The 24,708-nt window shown below is 47.5% G+C and overlaps 1 protein-coding gene across 2 annotated transcripts; it reads left to right on the top strand.

Moving 5' to 3' along the window:
* Nucleotides 1-804: 804 nt before the first annotated feature.
* LOC120034514 (MAGUK p55 subfamily member 3-like) lies at nucleotides 805-23,724 on the top strand. 2 transcript variants are annotated; one of them, XM_038981105.1, is made up of 18 exons: nucleotides 805-863; nucleotides 1,096-1,214; nucleotides 7,548-7,625; nucleotides 8,153-8,233; nucleotides 9,249-9,386; nucleotides 9,625-9,706; nucleotides 11,472-11,557; nucleotides 11,753-11,827; nucleotides 14,764-14,960; nucleotides 15,829-15,893; nucleotides 17,378-17,398; nucleotides 19,123-19,164; nucleotides 21,487-21,645; nucleotides 22,114-22,194; nucleotides 22,329-22,422; nucleotides 22,536-22,644; nucleotides 22,940-23,080; nucleotides 23,354-23,724. In XM_038981105.1, exons 1-18 carry the CDS (start codon nucleotides 827-829, stop codon nucleotides 23,531-23,533), a joined length of 1,785 nt encoding a protein of 594 aa, XP_038837033.1. In that variant the 5' UTR covers nucleotides 805-826; the 3' UTR covers nucleotides 23,534-23,724. The 2 variants fall into 2 exon arrangements, with proteins under 2 accessions (XP_038837033.1, XP_038837032.1); XM_038981104.1 differs by having other exon boundaries at nucleotides 7,548-7,629; nucleotides 8,112-8,233.
* Nucleotides 23,725-24,708: the final 984 nt, after the last annotated feature.

The raw sequence follows: 24,708 nt of genomic DNA, 5'->3' as shown, positions 1-24,708 counted from the left end.
GATAAAAGGGTTCTCGGTAGAACCCTTCATGGAGGGTTCTAGGAAGAACCTTTAGATGATAAAATGGTTATTGGTAGGTCCCTTCATAGAAGGTTCTAGGTAGAACCATATACAGGGCGTTCTCTAAAGAACCCGACATGAAGGGTTCTAGGGAGAACTAGATGGTTCTATGGTTCTAGTGTACTTTAGAAGTAAACACAATATAATATCTGTTTTGGGAGAATGTTCCAGTTTCAGTATGTGCAGTATTTGTTATATTTTGAGGGGTATATTTCGTTTTATATAAGCATTTTGCTTCATCCAGGACATGCCGTAATTCTCCCTGCCAACAGACCAGGGAGCTTTATGAGCATTCATTGTTAGTTTGACAGTGAAGGAATGGCTGTTTAAAGGGGTATATCGTCATGATTCTCCCACAGCGGACAGCAGACTTGAGTGTAAAGGATGTGGTTGTGTTATTGGTGTTAGTGGACAGACGAAGCAGAAAGGACAGATTCAGCAGACACACACACACACACACACACACACACACACACACACACACACACACACACACACACACACACACACACACACACACACACACACACACACACACACACACACACACACACACACACGGAGGTACACACCTCATTAGAGCATGCAGCACTTTTAGGATCACCTAAAATTGTCTGCAAAGCCCTTAAACAGTTTTCAACCCAGTGACATTCTCTTTAGGAATAACACAGTGTGTATGAGATGAAGAGAACTAAAGGGAGTATGTGACTCATTTTCATCCATTTTCTCTGCTTCTCTCTGCCAGGCCTCACCTTTTTGCTGACCCATGAAAGAAGCCATGCCGGTTCTCTCAGCAGGCACAGGTGAGATTAAATACACCACACATGCTGCAACCTTTATGGATCAAAATCGAATCCCAGGCTTACTATGTAGCTTAGTTGTCCAGGGTAGCGGGTTTTGACTGAAAATCTCTTTGGATAAAAGTGTCTGCTGAATGGTATCTATTATTATAGATTACATTACTCTGTCCGATCTGAGGATGTAAACAAAAACGGATCCCGGTTCCTTCACCCTCCCTCATCTCCTCCTCCGCAGGCCTGCACGAGACTCTGGCCCTTCTGACATCCCAGCTGCGTCCTGATGCCAACCACAAGGAGGACATGGTCTTCCTCAAAGACGTCTTCAGTGAGAAAAGCCTGGGCTACCTCATGAAGGTACACATAAGACTGGGTAGCAGGGGCGCATCTTTTGTTTTAGAAGTGGGGGGGACATAACTATATATATACAGTACCAGTCAAAAGTATTATACATGGAACTTTAGATAAACCTCACCTTAACCCCTCTGGGCCAATAGCCAGGGAAAATACAGCGCGGCATATTCAAATAACATGATATAAAAATCAAACTTTCATTAAATCACACATGTAAGATACCAAATTAAAGCTACACTCGTTGTGAATCCAGCCAACATGTCAGATTTCAAAAAGGCTTTTCGGCGAAAGCATAAGATGCTATTATCTGATGACAGCACAATGTCAACAAAGAGAGAGTAGCATATTTCAACACTGCAAGCACGACACAAAACGCAGAAATAAAATATAAATCATGCCTTACCTTTGACGAAATTCTTTTGTTGGCACTCCAATATGTCCCATAAATATCACAAATGGTCCTTTTGTTCGATTAATTCCGTCGATATATATCCAAAATGTCAATTTATTTGGACCGTTTCATCCAGAAAAACACAGCTTCCAACTATCGCCACTTCTCTACAAAATATATCAAAAGTTACATGTAAACTTTACCAAAACATTTCAAACTAATTTTGTAATACAACGTTAGGTATTTTTAAACGTTAATAATCGATCAATTTGAAGACGGGATGATCTGTGTCCAATACAAAAGAAAACAAACTGACGCAACTTTTTTCGTAACGTGGCTCTCTCTGTCACGATCGTCTTCTTGTGAGAGATTGGACCAAGGCGCAGCGTGTGCAAAATACATCTTCTTTTATTGAGAAGAGAGAGAAAACACAAAATGAACACTATATACAAACTAACAAAACAACAAACGACCGTGAAGCTAAATAACGTAAGTGCACAGACAAGCAACAAACGTTCAACATAGACAATTACCCACAAACACATGATGCCCATGGCTGCCTTAAATATGGCTCCCAATTAGAGACAATAAACCACAGCTGTCTCTAATTGAGAACCAATCCAGGCAGCCATCGACATACAAACACCTAGACAAGACATTACCCCATTAAACCTACAAACCCCTAGACAAACCAAAACACATACTTCCCCATGTCACACCCTGACCTAACTAAAATAATAATGAAAACAAAGATAACTAAGGCCAGGGTGTGACATAACCCCCCCCTTAAGGTGCGAACTCCGGGCGCACCAGCATAAAGTCTAGGGGAGGGTCTGGGTGGGCGTCTGTCCACGGTGGCGGCTCTGGCACTGGTCGTGGTCCCCACCCCACCATAGTCACTACCCGCTTTCGTAGCCTCCTCCAAATGACCACCCGCCAACTTAACCCCACTGGATTAAGGGGCAGCACCGGACTAAGTGGCAGCACCGGACTAAGGGGCAGCACCGGACTAAGGGGCAGTACCGGACTAAGGGGCAGCACCAGGATAAGGGGCAGCACCAGGATAAGGGGCAGCACCAGGATAAGGGGCAGTACCAGGATAAGGGGCAGCACCAGGATAAGGGGCAGCTCCGGACTGAGGGACGGCAGCTCCGGACTGAGGGACGGCAGCTCCGGACTGAGGGACGGCAGCACCGGACTGAGGGGCAGCACCGGACTGAATGGCGGATCCTGGCTGGCTGGCTCTGGCGGATCCTGGCTGGCTGGCGGATCCTGGCTGGCCGGCTCTGGCGGATCCTGGCTGGACGGCTCTGGCGGATCCTGGCTGGACGGCTCTGGCGGATCCTGGCTGGACGGCTCTGGCGGATCCTGGCTGGACGGCTCATGGCTGGCTGACGGATCTGGCTGCTCATGGCTGGCTGACGGATCTGGCTGCTCATGGCTGGCTGACGGATCTGGCTGCTCATGGCTGGCTGACGGATCTGGCTGCTCATGGCTGGCTGACGGATCTGGCTGCTCATGGCTGGCTGACGGATCTGGCTGCTCATGGCTGGCTGACGGATCTGGCTGCTCATGGCTGGCTGACGGATCTGGCTGATCCTGTCTGGCGGAAGGATCTGGCTGATCCTGTCTGGCGGAAGGCTCTGGCTGATCCTGTCTGGCGGAAGGCTCTAGCTGCTCCTGTCTGGCGGAAGGCTTTGGCTGCTCCTGTCTGGCGGAAGGCTTTGGCTGCTCCTGTCTGGCGGAAGGCTCTAGCGGCTCCTGTCTGGCGGAAGGCTCTAGCGGCTCCTGTCTGGCGGACGGCTCTGAAGGCTCATGGCAGACGGGCGGCTTTGCAGGCTCAGTACAGACGGGCGGCTTTGAATACTCAGTACAGACGGGCAGTTCAGGCGCCGTTGGGCAGACGGGCAGTTCAGGCGCCGTTGGGCAGACGGGCAGTTCAGGCGCCGTTGGGCAGACGGCAGACTCTGGCCGGCTGAGACGCACTGTAGGCCTGGTGCGTGGTGCCGGAACTGGAGGTACCGGGCTGAGGACACGCATCTCAGGGCTAGTGCGGGGAGAAGGAACAGGGCACGCTGGACCCTGGGGACGCACATTAGGCCTAGTGCGTGGTGCCGGAACTGGTGGTACCGGGCTGAGGACACGCATCTCAGGGCTAGTGCGGGGAGCAGGAACAGGGCATGCTGGACCCTGGGGACGCACATTAGGCCTAGTGCGTGGTGCCGGAACTGGTGGTACCGGGCTGAGGACACGCATCTCAGGGCTAGTGCGGGGAGCAGCAACAGGACGCACAGGACTCTGGGGACACACAGGAGGCTTGGTGCGTGGTGTAGGCACTGGTGGTAAAGGGCTGGAGACACGCACCATAGAGCTAGTGCGTGGAGGAGGCACAGGGCTCTGAAGACGCACAGGAAGCCTGGTGCGTGGTGTAGGCACTGGTGGTACTGGGCTGGAGCGGGGAGGTGGCGCCGGAAATACCGGACCGTGCAGGCATACTGGCTCCCTTGAGCACTGAGCCTGTCCAACCTTACCTGGTTGTATGCTCCCCGTCGCCCGACCAGTGCGGGGAGGTGGAATAACCCGCACCGGGCTATGTAGGCGAACCGGGGACACCATGCGTAAGGCTGGTGCCATGTAAGCCGGCCCGAGGAGACGCACTGGTGGCCAGATGCGTTGGGCAGGCTTCATGACATCCGGCTCAACGCTCAATCTAGCCCGGCCGATACGTGGAGCTGGAATGTACCGAACCGGGCTATGCACGTGTACAGGAGACACCATGCGCTCTACTGCGTAACACGGTGTCTGCCCGTACTCTCGCTCTCCACGGTAAGTACAGGGAGTAGGCGCAGGTCTCCTACCTGACTTCGCCACACTCCCTTTAAGGCCCCCCCCCAAGAAATTTTTGGGTTGTACTCACGGGCTTCCAGCCTTGCTTCCGTGCTGCCTCCTCATATCGCCTCCTCTCGGCTTTAGCTGCCTCCAGCTCTTCACGAGGGAGGCGATATTCTCCCGGTTGTGCCCAAGGTCCCTTACCATCCAGTATCTCCTCCCATGTCCATGAATCCTGTGTAGGTGGGTCCTGTTGCCGCTTGACACGCCGCTTGGTCCTAGATTGGTGGGTAATTCTGTCACGATCGTCTTCTTGTGAGAGATTGGACCAAGGCGCAGCGTGTGCAAAATACATCTTCTTTTATTGAGAAGAGAGAGAAAACACAAAATGAACACTATATACAAACTAACAAAACAACAAACGACCGTGAAGCTAAATAACGTAAGTGCACAGACAAGCAACAAACGTTCAACATAGACAATTACCCACAAACACATGATGCCCATGGCTGCCTTAAATATGGCTCCCAATTAGAGACAATAAACCACAGCTGTCTCTAATTGAGAACCAATCCAGGCAGCCATCGACATACAAACACCTAGACAAGACATTACCCCATTAAACCTACAAACCCCTAGACAAACCAAAACACATACTTCCCCATGTCACACCCTGACCTAACTAAAATAATAATGAAAACAAAGATAACTAAGGCCAGGGTGTGACACTCTCAAAAAATGTACTTCATGTGACCCTCATTTACGATAGCCCTACTTCTTCAGTACACAAAGGAATAACCTCAACCAATTTCCAAGGACTGGTGACATCCAGTGGAAGCGGTAGGAACTGCAAGCAAGTCAATTAGAAATCTGGTGTCTCTAAAAAAGACAGTGACATCAAAAAAATACAAATTCTGAATGGTTTGTCCTCAGGGTTTTGCCTGCTACATAAGTTCTGTTATTCTCACAGATATGATTCAAACAGTTTTAGAAACTTCAGAGTGTTTTCTATCCAAATATACTAATAATATGCATATCTTATATTCTGGGGATGTGTAGCATGCAGTTGAATTTTTGCATGCTATTTTTCCGAAAGTGAAAATGCTGGCCCCTGCCCACAAGAAGTTAATTAATGCAACCGCTGTGTCAGATTTCAAAAAAACTTTACGTAAAAAGCACACCATGCAATAATCTGAGTACAGCGCTCAGAGCCGAAACAAGCCATGAAGATATCCTCCATGTTGTGGAGTCAACAGATGTCAGAATAGCATTATAAATATTCACTTACCTTTGATGATCTTCCTCAGAATGCACTCCCAGGAATCCCAGTTCCACAATAAATGTTTGATTTGTTCCATAAAGTCCATCATTTATGTCCAAATACCTCCTTTTTGTTTGCGCGTTCAGTACACAAATCCAAACTCACGACGCGCAGCCAAGTCCATGCGAAAGTTCAGACGAAAAGTCATATTACAGTTCGTAGAAAAACATGTCAAACGAAGTATAGAATCAATCTTTAGGATGTTTTTAACATAAATCTTCAATAATGTTCCAACCGGAGAATTCCTTTGTCTTCAGAAATGCAATGGAACGCAAGCTAACTCTCTCACGTGAACACGCGTAGTCAGCTCATGGCACTCTGCCAGAGCCCTGACTCAAAGAGCCCTCATTCCCCCCTCCTTCACAGTAGAAGCATCAAACAAGGTTCTAAAGACTGTTGACATCTAGTGGAAGCCTTAGGAAGTGCAATATGACCAATATCCCACTGTATATTCGATAGGCGATGAGTTGAAAACCTACAAACCTCAGGTTTTCTCAGGTTTTTGCCTGCCATATGAGTTCTGTTATACTCACAGACATCACTCAAACCGTTTTAGAAAATTCTGAGTGTTTTCTATCCAAAGCTACTAATAATATGCATAAATTAGCAACTGGGCCTGAGTAGCAGGCAGTTTACTCTGGGTACCTTATTCATCCAAGCTACTCAATACTGCCCCCAGCCAAAAAAAATGTTAATTTAAATGTATTCCAGGTGACTATCAATCAATCAATCAATCAAATGTATTTATAAAGCCCTTCTTACATCAGCTGATGTCAAAGTGCTGTACAGAAACCCAGCCTAAAACGCCAAACAGCAAGCAATGCAGGTGTAGAAGCACGGTGGCTAGGAAAAACTCCCTAGAAAGGCCGGAACCTAGGAAGAAACCTAGAGAGGAACCAGGCAATGAGGGGTGGCCAGTCCTCTTCTGGCTGTGCCGGGTGGAGACTATAACAGAACATGGCAAAGATGTTCAAATGTTCATAGATGACCAGCAGGGTCAAAAAATAATAATCACAGTGGTTGTAAAGGGTGCAACAGGTCAGCACCTCAGGAGTAAATGTCAATTAGCTTTTCATAGCCGATCATTCAGAGTATCTCTACCGCTCCTGCAGTCTCTAGAGAGTTGAAAACAGCAGGTCTGGGACAGGTAGCACGTCCGCTGAACAGGTCAGGGTTCCATAGCCGCAGGCAGAACAGTTGAAACTGGAGCAGCAGCTCATGAAGTTTGTTGAGAGAATGCCAAGAGTGTGCAAAGCTATTATCAAGGCAAAGGGTGGCTACTTTGAAGAATCTCAAATATAAAATATATTTTGATTTGATTAACACTTTTTTGGTTACTACATGATTCCATATGTGTAATTTCATGGTTTTGATGTCTTCACTATTATTCTACAACGTAGAAAATAGTAAAAATAAAGAAAAACCCTGGAATGAGTAGGTGTGTCCAAACTTTCAACTGGTACTGCATATATATATATATATTTTATCCAGTTGGATAAACACTCCAAACAGCTTACCTGACCGCTCGGAGGTGTCCGCATGGTCCTAAAGCACATCGTGGCCTCGTTTGTATCACATTCCAATTATAAAACCCCGGGGTGACCAAAATACAAATTCAGAATGTGGGGGAGGCATGTCCCCACCATCCCCAGTGAAAGTTGCACCCCTGCTGGGTGGCAACGTTGCCAATGTTAATGGAAGTTATGGTACACCTTATGTTGTTTAATTTGTGTATGTGTGCGTGCGTGTGTGTTGGACCTCCCTGACCTCTCCTGTGATTGGCTGCGTGTTGCAGATCCATGAGAAGCTGAGACAGTACGAGCGCCAGAGTCCTACACCTGTCCTTCACAGCGCCGCGTCCTTGGCTGAGGATGTAAGTTGAAGAACACACACACCACACACACACTGCCAAAGTGTGAAGCGCCCGTCCTATAGAGTCAGTCCCAGTGTGTTTGCTGAGACCGAGGAGCGGTAGATGCAGGTAGTAAGGTACAGAGATTTATTAGGTTACCGTGCGGTAATGTGTTGTGGTCTGAAATTGCTGATTCATCTAAACACTAATGAGACTCTCTCCACATCCTGCTTCTCCTCTCTCTCCTCACGCCAGTTAAGTGGGAAAGTGCTGAGCCATAAGTCCTGGCTGCTTATTCTCCTGTGTGTGTATTTGTGTGTGCAAGCACACTCTGTTTATTGCTGCTTTAGGCAACAGCCGTGCAACTCTACAGTATATATATCTATATTTGTGGATTCTATTCCAGACTACTAACAGTCTGCTACACTTTCAGTATATATCTGCTACATTTTTCAGTTATATCCCAAGCCCACACTGTTGAACACACAGGTTAATACCAGGTCAGAGGTCATGGTCTGACTGGCAGCTCTCTTGTGATTTGGCGGCAGGTGGCAGAGGAGCTGCAGAGTGGACCAATGAGTGTTGAGGAGAAGGAACTCCTACAGCTGTTGACGTCCCCCCATCTCAAGGTAAACAAAACACCCAATACACACAGAGAGACCTGGTTATGGAAGGTGGGGTGGCTATTCATGCATCCATTTGTATTGGATCGCTCAATCTATGTCAACCTCTATGTACACTAAGTATACAAAAGTGTTCCTAATGTTTGGTACACTCAGAATCAGTGGTGGAAAAAGTACCCAATTGTCATACTGGAGTAAAAGTAAAGATACCTTAATAGAAAATGACTCAAGTAAAAGTGAATGTCACCCAGTAAAATACTACTTGAGTAAAAGTCTCAAAGTATTTGGTTTTAAATATACTTAAGTATCAAAAGTAAATCTAATTGCTCAAATGTACTTAAGTATAAGTCATTTCAAATTCCTCATATTAAGCAAAGCAGAAGGCCACATTTTCAAAAAGAAAATATTTTATTTATGGATAGCCAGGGGCACGCTCCAACTCAGACATAATTTACCAACAAAGCATGTGTTTAGTGAGTCCCTGTAACGATGTACGCTGAGAGTCGGAAGGAGCAAGTTCAGGGAGTGAATACATTTAATAAATAAACAAACATGAACAAAACAAGAGACAGATACAGAAACAATCACGCCTGGGGACGGAACCAAAGGGAGTGACGTAAATAGGGCAGGTAATCAAGGAGGTGATGGAGTCCAGGTGAGTGTCAATAAGGGCTGGTGCGTGTAATAATCAACAGTCTGGTGACCCAGAGGCCAGATAGTGAATACACGTGACAGTCCCCTAGATCAGAGATAGTAGGGATGACCACTCTTGATAAGTGTGTGATCCTTTTCCTGTCCTGCTAAGCATTCAAACTGTAACAAGTACTTTTAGATGTCATGGAAGATGTATGGAGTAAAAAGTACATCATTTTCTTTATGAATGTAGTAAAGTAAAGTACAGATAGCCCAAAAAACGACTTAGTACTTTAAAGTATTTTTACTTAAGTACTTTACACCACTGCTCAGAATGCAGTTCTGCAATTCTAACATTAATCCATCTCTCTCTGTCATCTCCCATCAGGCAGTTTTGTCAGTTCATGACACGGTTGCCCAGAAGAACTTTGACCCCGTGTTGCCACCACTGCCTGACGACTTCGAGGACGAGCTGGAGGAGGAGTCAGTGAAGATTGTCAGACTGGTCAAGAACAAGGAACCACTGGTGAGTCATTGTAACAGAGAGGATGACAGAGAGAAGAGATACAATTGTAGAGGATGGGAGGATGAGGGGATGAGGAGATATAGGGGTGGGGGAAGTGGGAAGTGGGACTGGGGCTGTGTTGATTGATTGGTTGATTGTAAAGAAAACAAAAGAATACAAGGAAGGAACAGAAAGAATAGATGGGAAGAATGAGGATACAATCCCGGGAGGAGGAAACATCCATCTCTCTCTGTTCCAGGGGGCCACCATCAGACGGGATGAGACCACAGGGTCTGTGATCGTGGCCCGCATCATGAGGGGCGGGGCTGCAGACCGGAGTGGTGAGTGATTCAGTCCCATCCTGTCCCTCTCTGTGTCTGGTCTTAACCCATACTGTCTGACACGTCCTGATTCATCATCCCCTTCCTCTGTAACTTGCACAGACAAGACAGTATGTTTTTGTTGGTCTGTCAACTGAGATCTATGGACTGCTCAGATAATATTACCAGACATAATATGTCTGAAAGCATGGCTAACCGAGACGATGTAACTTCGACAAATAATCAGAGGTCTGGATATAAATGGCCTTCTATGCAGCAGTATACTGTAGCCTAAAGTATGTCAGTGGATATACATTTGAACGGTAACATCCTGTATAGAAACTGCAGCTGGGAGAATCCTCCACTGATGATTCCGAGATGTTGCAGAGATTAAAGCAGCAGCATAGCGAGAGAGAGAGAGATAATGGTAGACAGAGAGACAGACAGACGAGGATCTCCGTCGTTATCAGGCTGTTTGAAGCTGTGTTCTGTCTTTCCCCTGAGAGCCAATCACATATCACACATTACACACTCTCTCTCCAACGAGCTGACCGCTGCTGTTACCATGGAAATATCATCTGCAGACGTGCGTGTCTTTAATATGTTTGGTGTGTGTTTAGTTTGTGTGTGTGTAGTGTGTGTGTGTGTGTAGTGTGTGTGTGTGGGGGGGGGGTCGTCAATAGAAAAAGGGGCATTACCATCTGTCTGTTTCTCTGTACTGTACATTATGTGCTTATGTGCCTGTCTGTTTCCTCTCTCCCTTTCTGCCCTCTCTGCCCTCTCTCCCTTTCTCCCTCTCTCCCTCTCTGCCCTCCCTCCCTCGCTCTCTTTCTCCCTCTCTCCCTCTCTGCCCTCCCTCGCTCTCTTTCTCCCTCTCTCCCTTTCTGCCCTCCCTCCCTTTCTCCCTCTCTCCCTTCCCTCCCCTTCTCCCTCTCTGCCCTCCCTCTCTACCCTCCCTCCGTCTCGCCTTCTCTCCCTTTCTCCCTCTGCCCTCCCTCCCTTTCTCCCTCTCTGCCCTCCCTCGATACCCTCCCTCCTTCTCTCCTTCTCTCCCTTTCACCCTCTCTCCCTCTCTGCCCTCCCTCGATACCCTCCCTCCTTCTCTCCTTCTCTCCCTTTCACCCTCTCTCCCTCTCTGCCCTCCCTCCCCTTCTCCCTCTCTGCCCTCCCTCGATACCCTCCCTCCTTCTCTCCTTCTCTCCCTTTCACCCTCTCTCCCTCTCTGCCCTCCCTCCTTCTCTCCCTTTCACCCTCTCTCCCTCTCTGCCCTCCCTCCTTCTCTCCTTCTCTCCCCCTCTCCCTTTCACCCTCTCTCCCTCTCTGCCCTCCCTCCCCTTCTCCCTCTCTGCCCTCCCTCCCCTTCGCCCTCTCTGCCCTCCCTCCCCTTCTCTCCCTCTGTGCAGTAATGAGATGAATTGATCCCATCGCTCATCCCTCTTTGTCAGGTTTCACTGTTGTGACTGCAGTAGATCATGACTGAGGAGAGTGATACCACCACTCCCAAGCCCTATTGTCCATATCTCATCCCAGTTAATAGTGGCATGATTGATATAGTACACCTGCTACTGATACACTGCAGTGCAAGATCTCCTCGATACACGATACGGTGTGCAACCCAAATGGCACCCTAATCCCGACACAGTCCACTACTTTTGACCAGATTCTATAGGCCCTGGTCAAAAGGAGTGCACTATATAGGGAATAGGGTTCCATTTGGAACACAGACATAGATCTCTACTACAGCTCGCCTGTTGTCTCCCCTCACCACCTCCTCCCCTCCATCCAGGACTGGTCCATGTAGGAGACGAGCTACGGGAGGTCAACGGCATCTCCATCATTCACAAGAGGCCTGATGAGATCAGTCAGCTTCTGGTGAGACTAGAGTAGAATACTTCATGTCTTCCTGTTATTTTAGACCACCAGCTCCAGCAGCGCTGTTTTCCCTTGATTTCTGTTGGCAATGCATGCAGCATCAACTCTGTTGGGAAGATGCAGGAGTTGAAATTGTGTTCGAATTGTATTTCTGTGAAGCTAACATCCTGCTCCTCTCTGTGTGTTGCCGTTCAGTCCCAGTCTCAGGGCTCCATCACCCTGAAGATAATCCCAGCCGTTAAGGAGGAGGACCGTCTGAAGGAGAGCAAGGTGAGGAACACAACACAACGGTCTGGGCACGCTCAGTACAGACAAACACAGACACAGCTGCTCTGGAATGGAGGATGGGTCAGAATACAACCTGGGTTCAGGCTCACACATACAGCAGTAGAGTCAATGGCAGAGGAATTAAAACAGTTTGTGCCAACATGCACTGAGATGTGTAGGTGTAATTCGAGACGTGTTTCAGACACACTACATGACCAAAAGTATGTGGACACCTGCTCGTCGAACATCTCATTTCAAAATCATGGGCATTAATATGGAGTTGGTCCCCCCCTTTGGTGCTACAACAGCCTCCACTCTTCTGGGAAGGCTTTCCACTAGATGTTGGAACATTGCTGCAGGGACTTGCTTCTACTCAGCCACAAGAGCATTAGTGAGGTCGGGTACTGATGTTGGGCGATTGGGCCTGGCTTGCAGTCTGAGTTCTAATTCATCTAAAGGTGTTTGATGAGGTTGAGGTCAGGGCTCTGTGCAGGCCAGTCAAGTTCTTCCACACCGATCTCGACAAACCATTTCTGTATGGATCTTGCTTTTTGCATGGGGCATTGTCATGCTGAAACAGGAAAGGGCCTTCCCCAAACTGTTTGCCACAAAATTGGAAGTACAGAATCGTCTAGAATTTCATTGTATCCTGTAGCGTTAAGATCTCCTTAAACTGGAACTAAGGGGCCTAGACCGAACCATGAAAAACAGCCCCAGACCATTATTCCTCCTCCACCAAACTTTACAGTTGGCACTATGCATTGGGGCATATAGTGTTCTCCTGGCATCCACCAAACCCAGATTTGTTCATTAGACTGCCAGATGATGAAGCGTAGTTCATCACTCCAGAGAACACGTTTCCACTGCTCCAGAGTCCAATGGTGGTGAGCTTTACACCACTCCAGCCGTCTCTTGGCATTGAGCTTGGTGATCTTGGGCTTGTGTGCGGCTGCTTGGCCATGGAAACCCATTTCATGACCCGCCCGACAAATAGTTTTTGTGCTGACATTGCTTCCAGAGGCAGTTTGGAACTCAGTAGTGAGTGTTGCAACAGAGGACAGAAATTTTTTACACGCTATGCGCTTCAGCACTCGGTGGTCCCGTTCTGTGAGCTTGTGTGGCCTACCACTCTGCGTCTGAGCCGTTGTTGCTCCTAGACGTTTCCAATTCACAATAACAGCACTTACAATTAACCGGGGCAGCTCTAGCAGGGCAAAAATTTGACGAACTGACTTGTTGGAAAGGTGGCATCCTATGACGGTGCCACATTGAAAGTCACAGAGCTCTTCAGTAAGGCCGTTTTACTACCAATGTTTGTCTGTGGAGATTGCATGGCTGTGTGCTAGATTTTATACACCTGTCAGCAATGGGTGTGGCTGAAATAGCCAAATCCACTAATTTGAAGGAGTGTCCACATACTTTTGTATATATAGCAGAGGTGGGACCAAGTCATTGTTTTACAAGTCACAAGCAAGTCTCAAGTCTTAGCACTCAAGTCCCAAGTCAAGACAGGCAAGTCCGAGTCAAGTCTCAAGTCAAGACCGTCAAGTATCAAGTCAAGTCTCAAGTCCTAAACTTTGAGTTTCGAGTCCTAAACAAGTCATAATGTCCTCGTCGCCAAATGTAATACCACTTCAAGTAGTAGAGTAATAGTTAGTATATTACATTTACGCAAATCATGAATGATTTTAAAAATATCTATATATTTATTACTTTCCAAATAAACATTATATTTCCATGGAAATACATGGGTAGAAAGACCCCCCCCCCCCCCCCCCCCTCTGTAACAGCGGGAGAGACGTGGTAGGCTGGGTCGGGTCGTGCGGGGTGGTTGCATAGAAATACATCACCTACAACAGCCTTTGCCATGTAGTGTAGAGAATCGAGTACAGATCTATGTATTGCATTTCTATCTGGAAAACTGTATCTGAATGCGGTGCCTCAGATGAAATAAACCGCCGTTTTTCATTATCAAAGGAGAAAGCTCAAAACTGCAGAGGACAGCAGAGAGGGGGATGGTGGGATTTGTGTGAAGCATAAACACAATCAGAGGTTCAAGCACTCGCCGTAATCAGCAGGTTAGGAAGAGCACACAACCATTCTAGGAGGCACTCTGCCACAAATGTGCTCATTTGATCTTTTCCAGCTCCAAACAGCGTGGTGGCGAGTCATTCTGTCTAATCTAGGCAAGCAGTGAGGAGGGCACATAACAATACAGGCTCCAGACGTCACAAGCCAGCAAAAAGAAACAAGTTACACACACTCATAAACACACAACCTCGTGTGATGGATAGCTGTCGGCTCTATTAGCCACGACTTACCGTTCTTTGTGCAGCTTCTAATGTCTAACAAAGTTGGAAATTGTTGCGCCTCCGTCTGTAATTTTCTTCCTGCATGTTTTGCAAGTTGTAATCCATTTTTTGTTGATACAGCGTCGTCTTTATATCCGAAAATAATAATTTTAGGTATCATCTTTCCAAGGGCTCCATCTGAATTCACCCGCCGACGTTCCTCTGCACTGCCACGCACAACTTTTTCTCAGCTGGCACAATTTGATTGGCTGCTGTCCGATTCAAACTGTAATCCGTTAAATGAAGAGTTGATGCACGGCACACTTTTTTTAATAGCATAATTTTTAATATTTGGGCTTGGGGAGGGTATCAAGTCAGTTTGGGGAGGGTATCAAGTCAGGTCGAGTCATAAGGCTCAAGTGCAAGTCAAGTCACGAGTCATTGGTGTCAAAGTCGAGTTGCAAGTCATCATATTTCTGACTCGAGTCCAAGTCATGTGACTCGAGTTTCACAGATAGACTCTGAAATCTATTTACAAAAGCATCACTTTCCCTCTCTCTAGTTTGAGGTGATCTGTCAATTATTTTATATACATACCGTATGTATTTCTGAGATGGTTTAACAGTTTGTGTGTGTGTGGTCTCTCAGGTCTACATGAGGGCCCTGTTTGACTACATCCCTGCTGATGACAAGGCCACACCCTGTCAGGAGGCGGGACTTCCCTTCAAGCGAGGTGACATCCTGCAGGTGGTAACCCAGGACGACCCCACCTGGTGGCAGGCCAAACGGGTGGGCGACAGCAACCTCCGGGCTGGACTCATCCCCTCCAAACTCTTCCAGGAGAGGTGAGACTATAGGCAGAGAGGTCCATGGACAGGTGTTAGCTCATAGCTCAGAGAAGAGTCTAAGTACAATATGAAAATGATCAGATCAAGCCTAGTGGTTGTACTGTACTGTGTCACATTATGCCTCTTATGCATGTACTGTAGGACTCTTATATCATGTGCAGTATGTGGACTGAATTGTTTTCAAAACAGTGCAGGTATCGCCATAGAGCTGTCTCTATCTGTTCCATATTCATGTGCTCCACTTTCAGGGGTCAAATGTGTTCTTAAATCAAGTATCAGAGCAGCTTGGATCTTGACACATGGATCTAAACTTAGGCTGGAATAGGAACAGTCCGTTATGTCAGTGTCATAATCCCTCAATAGGATGAATATGTAAACATGTGGGGGTGCTCTGCATTGGGGGTATTAACACACCCAAGCCCCAACCCACTGCCCACTCTGTATTCATCTTAGCTAAGCAGGGGGGAGTGATACCGGCGGCTGCAGCCTGATTGCGGACACACACACACACACTCAAACCCTCACACTGTGTTGGATTAATCGTGGTGGCTGAAATACAGAGAGGGGAACCTCAGCCAAGCCATGGGTTTAATCTCTCATACTAGCTTTGCTCCTTTCACTGAAAACACATTTGAGGCAGGGGTCAATATGTGTTATATCTCTCTGTCTCTCTCATGGTCTAATCTTCTTTTTCAATCTCTTTGCCTCCCTCCTTCACTGCCTCTTTTCCTCCTATCTATGTTTATCTCTCTGACACTGTCCTGGTCTCTCTCTTTCTCCCCCCCCCCCCCCCCCCCCCCCCCCCATCTCTCTCTCTCTCTATTATTTCTTCTCTCTTTCTGTCCTCCTCTGTACATTTTCTCAGACGGCTGGCTTACCGGGTAAAAACGGGCACACTTCCGAACCCTAAATCCCCTAAAAATCCTACCTGTAAGTGTCCACAAATAGGTGCTATCAATAACCTTAAAGGGTTCTTCGGCTGTTCCCATAGGATAACCCTTTGAAGAACCTTTCGTTGGTTGCAAGTAGAACCCTTTTGGTTCCGGGTAGAACCCTTTTGGGTTCCATGAAGAACCATTTCTACAGAGGGTTCTACATGGAACCCAAAAGGGTTATCCTATAGGGACAGCCAAAGGACTCTTTTGGAACCCTTTTTTCTAAGAGTGTACAGATATACAGACAAGTGTTCGCTGTTGTACCCAATATCAAACTGAAGCGCAAGCATCTCTTTTGAAGTATAACGTCTTTGTCAGTGATGGTTCATGTTCGTTTTTTATAAGATATAGATTTCTCCACCCGATAGATGTTTTTATGTTGACATTTATTTACCCTTTTTTTGCTGGTAATTGGTGTCCTCGGGAGTATTAGTATTGACTGTTTATTCTCTGCTGTCATGAGGATGTGTTTTGAAAAGGGACGAGAGAGAGAGGGAGAGAGAGAGGGGGAGGAACAAATAGAAAAAAGAGTGAGAGATGGCTTTGGGAGGGGGGAGAAGAGAGGGAGGGATCACAAAGATATGAATTAATCTTTCATGTCTGGTCCATCTGGCCGGTGAGCACAAAGTGTGTCTCTGTAGTGAGAGAGACTACAACAGACTAGAACCAATTAACAGGATGAGTGTGTAACAATGTCCATTTTGTCCACTCTGTCTCTCTCCTGCTCTATGTTGATGGGTAATAGTATTGGGTATGTCTGAATAGAAGTGGCCAGGTGAGTGTTCAATGAGAGCGGTGGCGCTTCGTGGTCCATAATCCACAGGCGATCCGATTAGGTCTGAGCCCCAGGGAGACAACAAGAGCTTAGCAATATGTCAGCTAGCCAGCTATACCATGGAGGCCCATGTCTGTGTGGACTCTCTCTACCATTCTCTCTCTCTCTCTCTCTCTCTCTCTCTCTCTCTCTCTCTCTCTCTCTCTCTCTCTCTCTCTCTCTCTCTCTCTCTCTCTCTCTCTCTCTCTCTCTCTCTCTCTCTCTCTCTCTCTCTCTCTCTCTCTCTCTCTCTCTCTCTCTCTCTCTCTCTCTCTCTCTCTCTCTCTCTCTCTCTCTCTCTCTCTCTCTCTCTCTCTCTCTCTCTCTCTCTCTCTCTCTCTCTCTCTCTCTCCTCATTGCCACTAGTGAAGCTCCTGAGGTTGCCTTTTTAATGTGGGTCAGAGGCTCGACCCCTCGATGACGTCATAGAACAGAGGCTGAGACTGAGACAGTTTGTGCATTTTAAAATCTATAATTCCCGTCTCTCTCTCTCTCTCACACACACGTTTTTCTCTCATTCTCCAACGACTCACCTGCTAGAAAAGGTATATTTTAGAGAATGGAGAGAGGAGATAACACCAATATCCCGTGTCCTGTTGGGGTTTCTGTGTAACTGTTTGTCAAAGATTTCTCATCATCCTCCTTTCCCTCACTGCTTACCTCAGATGACCAGGGATGTGACAAAGGTGGGTATACTGGTGCAGAGATGTCTGCAATCCTCTCTCTCTTCTCTCTATCTCTCTCTCTCTTTGTCTCTCTCCCTCACTCACACATAACCAAGATCAGGGAATGAGGGCAGTGTGCCACTAGTTTTATTGCCACTGTCAGTGATTAGACAGGACATGGACATGCAGAGAATACTAGTAACCATCCACAATTAGGCATAATCAAATACATGGACATGTGGTGACAGTTTATGTTCTATATTACTCTTATATTTCTCATGACTTCCATTTGACAATTTGAGCTCCGTGTTTTGAAACTGCTTGGTATGACTACGAGAGGACGGTTACTGTCTGCTTGCAGGCTCCTACTAGAAGGTATATTAGTAGAGGCATCAAAGCTCTCAGCCGTCTCTCTTTCTTTTGGTGTGTGTGTGTGTGTGTGTGTGTGTGTGTGTGTGTGTGTGTGTGTGTGTGTGTGTGTGTGTGTGTGTGTGTGTGTGTGTGTGTGTGTGTGTGTGTGTGTGTGTGTGTGTGTGTGTGTGTGTGCCTGTGCTGCGGCGGTGGATGAGACCCCATGGGTCCTGTACTGCTCTGCTTCCAGCTTAAATCCTCCCCCACTATAGGCAGCCTACGAGACCAGAATAGAGATTCACCGCGATTGCAGTGTGTGTGTGAGTACGTGCGTGCGTGCGTTCTAATAACGGACTGGGCACACTCCAAAAAATCATTTATTTTAAGCATCTTAACTCAAAATGTTCTGGTATGCGCTCCAACCTTCGTAAGGTATTCACTGTCTAAGTCGTGGACCAGCACCTACCCTACCTTATAAGAACATTACGTAAAGCATATTATGGCAATGCTTAAAGAGCCCATACTTTGAGAGCCCGTACCTTATTGTATGTGTGTAATGCTAAGGCAGGCCTGCAGACTGGAAAGCACGGCCTTAAAGATAGCAATGACCCATCCTCTCCATCATCATCATCATCAGCTTCTATTCTTTTGTTCTCTCTTTTCCTCTTCTCCTCTGTAATTCATCTTGTTCTGTCTACTGCAGTTTGCTATCCTCTTCTTCTCCTCACTCCTCTACTGTGTCTTGGCGACCTGTTCTTCTCCTTGCAGAAGATTTCTCGTTCTCCCTCTCCCTTCTCTGCTGTCGTCTTTTCTACCTGCCCCATTTTTCTCTGTCAGCTATTTTCTAATCAGTATCTCTGAGTTGTGAATCTACCATTGTCAGCACTTTTGTTGCATGTCCAGAGTTTCAGAGACATCAGATATTATTGCTTGGTTAAATATTGAATTCAGCAGTTCTGGAGTTGTAAATTGCAAAGGTTTTTGTATGCTAGCTACCATAGCTTTGTGAGCTGTCCATTTCACAAAGCCATGTGTGTGGACCAGGGAGACCCAGTTCCCTTTTCCAGTCGACTGCCTCCAGAAGTGCTCGGTGTGTCTGTGTGGTGTCTGTCAAACCTCCCCCATCATGGCTGCCACAGTGGCTGCGGGCTCCGGCTGAGGGCCTGTCCTGCTGAAACCTCCCTGTTCTGACCTGCTGGCTTAGTGACCTACCCTGCGCCCACCCCTCTGCCCGCCGCCCGCCTGCCCGACCCTGCCTGTCCTGCTTCGGGGCCCGCAGCCCCCCCCCCCCCCCCCCCTCTGTACCCCCTTCCCCACCCCTCTGATCCTTCCTCGAGGTTACTTACCCTCCGCTCACCCCCGCCCCCCTCTTCTCCCTGCTTGCCTCCCTACAGAGGACTGTGATTGTGAGGGCTATTTCAATGGACAGTACATAGGTGAGAGCCTGCACGTCTTCCTCCTTCTGCCACCTTTACCTCTTTTGCCGTCTGATGTCTATGTGTCCGCCAGGACCTTGCCGTGTGCTGCTGGCTAACTGAAATGCCGCTTTGGGTTGGGGAACGTATGGATGTCCTGAGGGTGGGACTGGCTGGAGTTGGGGTGTCTGTGTGGGGAAGTGATGGAGAAGGGAGGAGAGAGGTGGAGGAGAGAGGTGGCGGGGGGAGACAATGCTGAGAGGAGACGGAACTGATCCCAGTTCATTTGATAGGGAAGACTAGTATTGAAGGAGAGAGTGTGCGTTCCAGCACCAGATTAATATGAAAGAGGGAGGGCGAAAGAGGGGAGTTTAGTCTCTCACTCCTTCAGGTGTCGTTAACAAATCGGTCTCGTTACGTAATTAGGGTAATGAGAAAAGTGCCGAAGAGGGTGTGATAGAGTGCGAGTGCCAGACGTGAAACAGTTTTATCTCCAGTAGATATCGAGACACATGGCTGCTATGCGTCTCTGTCAGAGTATTAACAGGCTCATTAGGCTCATTATCAGTTCCCCAGACACCAGAGTAGCAGTCATTTGTCACTACTTGCTAATGAGCGCTATCAATTGGATTTAACCCTCAAGCTACCGACCTTGGTAAATACAGTTTGCATCCAGACTGAAATTGCATTGGCACGACAATATAACGCTTTTCCCATAATCCTCAGCCCCCTGCTGCCCTCCCACTGTCCTCCCCTCGCCTCCTTCACCCTTACATGACCTTGAGGCCCCTCCCCTTCCCCCATACCCCAGAAACTGTTGGAGTGAAAAGCAGAGCACACGGAGTGATCTGAACACAGCTGACAGTCAAACACTGCCCTCCCATGGCAATAAGACCAACTGTATTAGTCTACACCTCATTTGGGTGCCAGTAATCAAGGAGGTAAACATGTTTGTTTACCTTCGTAATGACACAGAATACTGACAACAACCAATCAGGTTACTCCTTATATATGGAGATTAAACTCAGCACCCTTGCCTTGCCCCAAACTGAAGCAGTGTTTGGATCCCCCTGAGACTCCCCTCTTGCCTCTTGCCTCTGCTGCTATGGCTGATGTGCACCCCTCGTATCCTCACCCCCTACGAGGGCCTTGCTGCGTTGGACGCATTGCACCCTCAACCAACCAGGCACGTTTTGCTGCTTGTTTCACCCTGTGTGGAGACTGAGGCGCGAGGCTGGTTTGTGTGATGCTCTAATGCCAGTTATAGTCTCTCCTAAGTGTAAAGCAGTGGCGCCCTCCTGTGGCCAGGTGTTTTCCTGGGAATTTTATTCAGGTACTGTTACCGGCTTGTTCCCTCAGGTATTCCCACTGTCCGCAGGCAGGGGGGATGGGCACCCTTGGGCCTGGAGAGACTGTGTGTGCGGTCTGCGTGTGTACGTGCGTGCGTGCGTGTCACTCCCACTACACCGTGGTCTCCAGAGTCCGGCTGCCCTATCCCTCCTGGTCCACTCCTGTAGCTTCTCTGTCAAGCAGCATGTCTCCGTTGTACTGTATACTCTTACATGTGTTACAGACCAGACCATTGTCCTTCCGTGGCAAAGAAGCTCTCTCCTTTATCTTTACTGTAGCATTATTAGCTGTTCGTTGAGAGAAGCCAAGTCTCCTTTAAAACGAGAAAGGAGAGGCGGGAGCTTGATATTGATAGGAGAAGTGTGTTCGCTTCACTCTCAGTCCCAGAGCTTATTTCTCACTGTCCGAGTGGAGCTGCCAAACCCCCTTGTCAGATATCAGCTGCATGTGACTGATACGTGTTGGACACACGCGTGTAAATGAGCAGATTCAGTCGATATCTCACAATGCCGCCGGCAGCCCATTTACCTTAGAGATAAGCACGGGTCGGGCTGTCGAAACCTGTAGTACCACGCACTGATTAATGACAGATCACAGCTTACCACTCGTGTTTTAATGGTCACATGGTTCACTGGGGGTTTTTAATGCATGATTATCAAGGGTTGCACTTTCTTTGTTATTTGATAACCAACACGTGATAGTAATGGTATGGTTACGTTAGGGTTTGATCTGCATGATAGCCTGATATGATGTCCTGATATGAAAGGACACTGGTATTGTGCATTTAAAATGTTTGTCAGCAACACTAGTTGCCAAGTGAGAACAACTACAGGCGCTATCTAAAATGCCTTCGAGAATACAGTTCATGATGTAGAAAGAGCATGTGTTAGACAGTGTATCAAATCACTTGATGATCATATCTGACCTTTTGACCCTGTGCCTCCCTGCCTCACTTTGCTCTCCCTGCTCCTTCCACCTGCCTGTCCTGCGTAGCGGGTCTGAGGAGGAGTTTCCGTCTGAGCCGAAAGGACCGGTCAGGATCCCTCGGAGGGGCCACCTCCGACCCCACCGACCCAGACTTTGCCACCTACGAGGAGGTGACTCGCTACCAGCACCGGCCCAACGAGAGACCCCGCCTGGTGGTTCTGATCGGTAAGACAACAGCTTCAGGATGACTATGGCAGTGTGGAGTCATTCTACTTTGATGATACTGCCTTCTAGTGGCCAATACTACAAACAGCAACTTCCTCTAGTTGTGTGGTAGGCTTGTGAGAACCAGCCCGATCTCGCAGCACATATTTTTGTTCACTTTAAGCAGTCAGTCTGCTTGACCAGGCCTGTGAGGTTTTATCTACAGTACCTAATGCTATTTAGGTTTCTGATAAGTTAATTAATCAAAGTGCACAACAAACGGCACATCCAGTAACTAATCAGTTGGACTTAACTTGATGTTGATGCGGATTTTTCTCAGCAAATATCGATGATTTGTCCCTGACAGTTCTGTTTAAATAACTCTGCGTCACTCCCTCTCTCTGCTATCTCTTTCTGTTTCTCTGTCTCTCTCTCTCTCCCTTTCTTTCTTTCTTTGTCTCTCATTCTCTCTCTCTCACTCGCACAAAGGCTCCCTGGGAGCTCGTATCAATGAGCTGAAACAGAAGGTGATAGCAGAGAACCCACACCGCTATGCTGTGGCCGTACCACGTGAGTTACACCTTCTGAAACTCGCCCTCTTCTTTCTACACTGACGACACCCTCTGACACCCTAGTAAAGAACTGTTACACCAGTAAAACCATCACAGCTTTCTCGATTTCCCCCCTATCACTTGTGTCTCCAGATACCACCAGGCCCAAGAAGCCTCATGAGAAAGAGGGGTTGGAATACCACTTTGTCACCAAACAGGCGTTTGACGCAGACGCTCTGAGCAACAAGTGAGTTCTCTTTGATACTATATGGCTGATCTGTAGGGCCGTACTGTCCCTGTCTCTATAGTACTCTGCTTTGTTTTGTCTGTTTCGTACTTAGTTGTGTCCTGTGTGTCTAGGTTCATAGAGCATGGGGAGTACAAGGAGAACCAGTATGGTACCAGTATAGAGGCTATCCGCTCTGTACAGGCCAAAAACAAGATGTGCCTAGTGGACGTGCAGCCAGAGGTAGGGCCAAGGCACATTCTCTGCAGTGAAGCATATCCCATTGTGTCATAATGTCTGTGTCACACCCTATTCTATGATGGCCCCTGACGTTTCTCCTGTGGTCTCTTGGTGAGAGTACTTTCTGTTTCAGTCAGGCTGGCTGCCACATTCGCTTGTGTCACAGTTATCCGTAGCATCTCTGACATCTCAAGAGGACATTTCTCTGATAGTATCTGTTCTCTAAACCCTGTGTACTCTGTGTGACATCCAAAGCAGACTGTGTGAAATTGCGTCTGACTGTGTCCTGGCCCCTTAGGCTCTGAAGACACTGCGGACATCTGAGTTCAGGCCCTATGTTATCTTCGTCAAGCCGCGTGTCCCGGAGAGCAGACGTCGTCGTAGTGCTGCCACTTCACCAGCAGGGGGAGATCATGGGCGAGTGACGGTGAGACCTGCTGTCTCTTTTTGTTATAGCGAGCGGAGTCTGAAATGTGCTCATATGAATGTATCAATGAGTTATTTCACCTTTTTTTCTGTTACTCAATCTTTCATTTTGCATGGCATGCTTTCTCCTTTCCTAATTTCTCCTCTCCTTAATCTGATATCACCTTTATAGCCTTCCTCACTCTTATGCTTCCTCATTTTCATGTCTGTCTGTCTGTCGGATTCTCCTCTGTCTGTTTGTCTGTTTGTCTGTCCGTCTGTCCGTCCATCCATCCATACCTGTCAGGATGAGGACCTGCAGGAAATGCGTCAGTCAGCCCAGCAGATGGACCAGCAGTATGGCCACCTGGTCGACCGGGTCCTAATCAAGGAGGACTCAGCCAGCGCCTGCACAGAACTCCGAGGCATTCTGGAGCGGCTGGAGCGTGAGACCTTCTGGGTGCCCCTCTGCTGGGTGCGGACCTAACCCCTCTCCCCAACCTCCAGAGGGGGGATCACAGCCCCCCAGCCCTTCCTCCAGCAGGACCCCTACCCCATCCCTTTTCTGATCTCCTGGACCCCTTGGCTCCAATGGGCCAGCCTGTAGGGTGTGGAAGATACTGCCCCAAACCCTGGCCTGATACCGGGCCAGCCACACACTGGCACTAGGGGAGAAGGGCATGCGGCAAAACCCTTTGGAACATTTCTGTGTTTGGAATGTTCAAAGGGAAAGATTGTTGTTCTGGCTACTCCCCCCCCCCACCCACACACACACACACACACACACACACACACACACACACACCATTGTTCAAATTCATGTTTTTCATATATTTATTCAAGTTGTTTTTTTATTATTTATGTCAGTCAGTCAGACAGACAGACAAACATACAGACATCTTTATCGTGGAACCATGTGGAGTGTCATCTGTAGCTTCCTTTGGCCCGCAGTGTCTAGTACTTGAGTTTCCCCTTAATATAATAATATATGCCATTTATCACACGCTTTTATCCAAAGCGACTTACAGTCAAAAAACTCGTACAGGAGTCCTGCAGGAAATCCTACACAATTTCTTCACAAAGACAACATGACTGTTTTGTCAGGTTTCCTCACCTATTTCCGTTGCTCGTTGATACAATGCATTCTGAGTGAGGCCTAGCCATTGTTATGTTGTTGAAATGTTATCCAAAAGCCAATCCACCTGCTTCCATTATACCTGGAGAATGAGTAGAAATGCATACATAGTACGATTAACCAACACACTCTGTCAATAGTACAGTAGGATAGATGTAATGATACAAAAATAAATATATTATTTTATAATGCTTTATTTTATCAATTATTTTATGATTTGGACGACAACTTAATTATTTAAATCGCAGATGTAAATATTCTACATGCAAATCCTACCGTGCCAACGAACGATCTCGTAGCACTTCAATGCAACCTGCTGAACTTTGACCCTAAGTGTCTAATCCTCAGTATGAATTACTTCAGTTCTGGGACTCTGGATGTGTGGATGTCATGTACACACACACACAAGTGCACTAAAACATGCTATGCTCCTTTTTGTGTACCAGGGAATGCACTTTGTATAGCTGACATCAGTCACATGTTTAAACGCAGGTGCAGTGTGGGTAATAGGGTTTTGAGAGGGGGGG

Source organism: Salvelinus namaycush, chromosome 41 (genome assembly GCF_016432855.1).
Source record: "Salvelinus namaycush isolate Seneca chromosome 41, SaNama_1.0, whole genome shotgun sequence".
Lineage (NCBI taxonomy): Eukaryota > Metazoa > Chordata > Actinopteri > Salmoniformes > Salmonidae > Salvelinus > Salvelinus namaycush.
The sequence above is the reverse complement of the archived record's forward strand: the minus strand, read 5'-3'. Positions and strand labels throughout refer to the sequence as shown.

What these genes read in the sequence shown, in the direction of transcription:
- LOC120034514 (XM_038981104.1), top strand. Translation starts at nt 827, where the DNA reads ATGAAAGAAGCCATGCCGGTTCTCTCAGCAGGCACAG. An exon ending in GCCTGGGCTACCTCATGAAG is followed by an intron (nt 1,215 to 7,547) that starts GTACACATAAGA and finishes TGCGTGTTGCAG; the next exon opens with ATCCATGAGAAGCTGAGACA. An exon ending in CCGCCTGGTGGTTCTGATCG is followed by an intron (nt 21,646 to 22,113) that starts GTAAGACAACAG and finishes ACTCGCACAAAG; the next exon opens with GCTCCCTGGGAGCTCGTATC.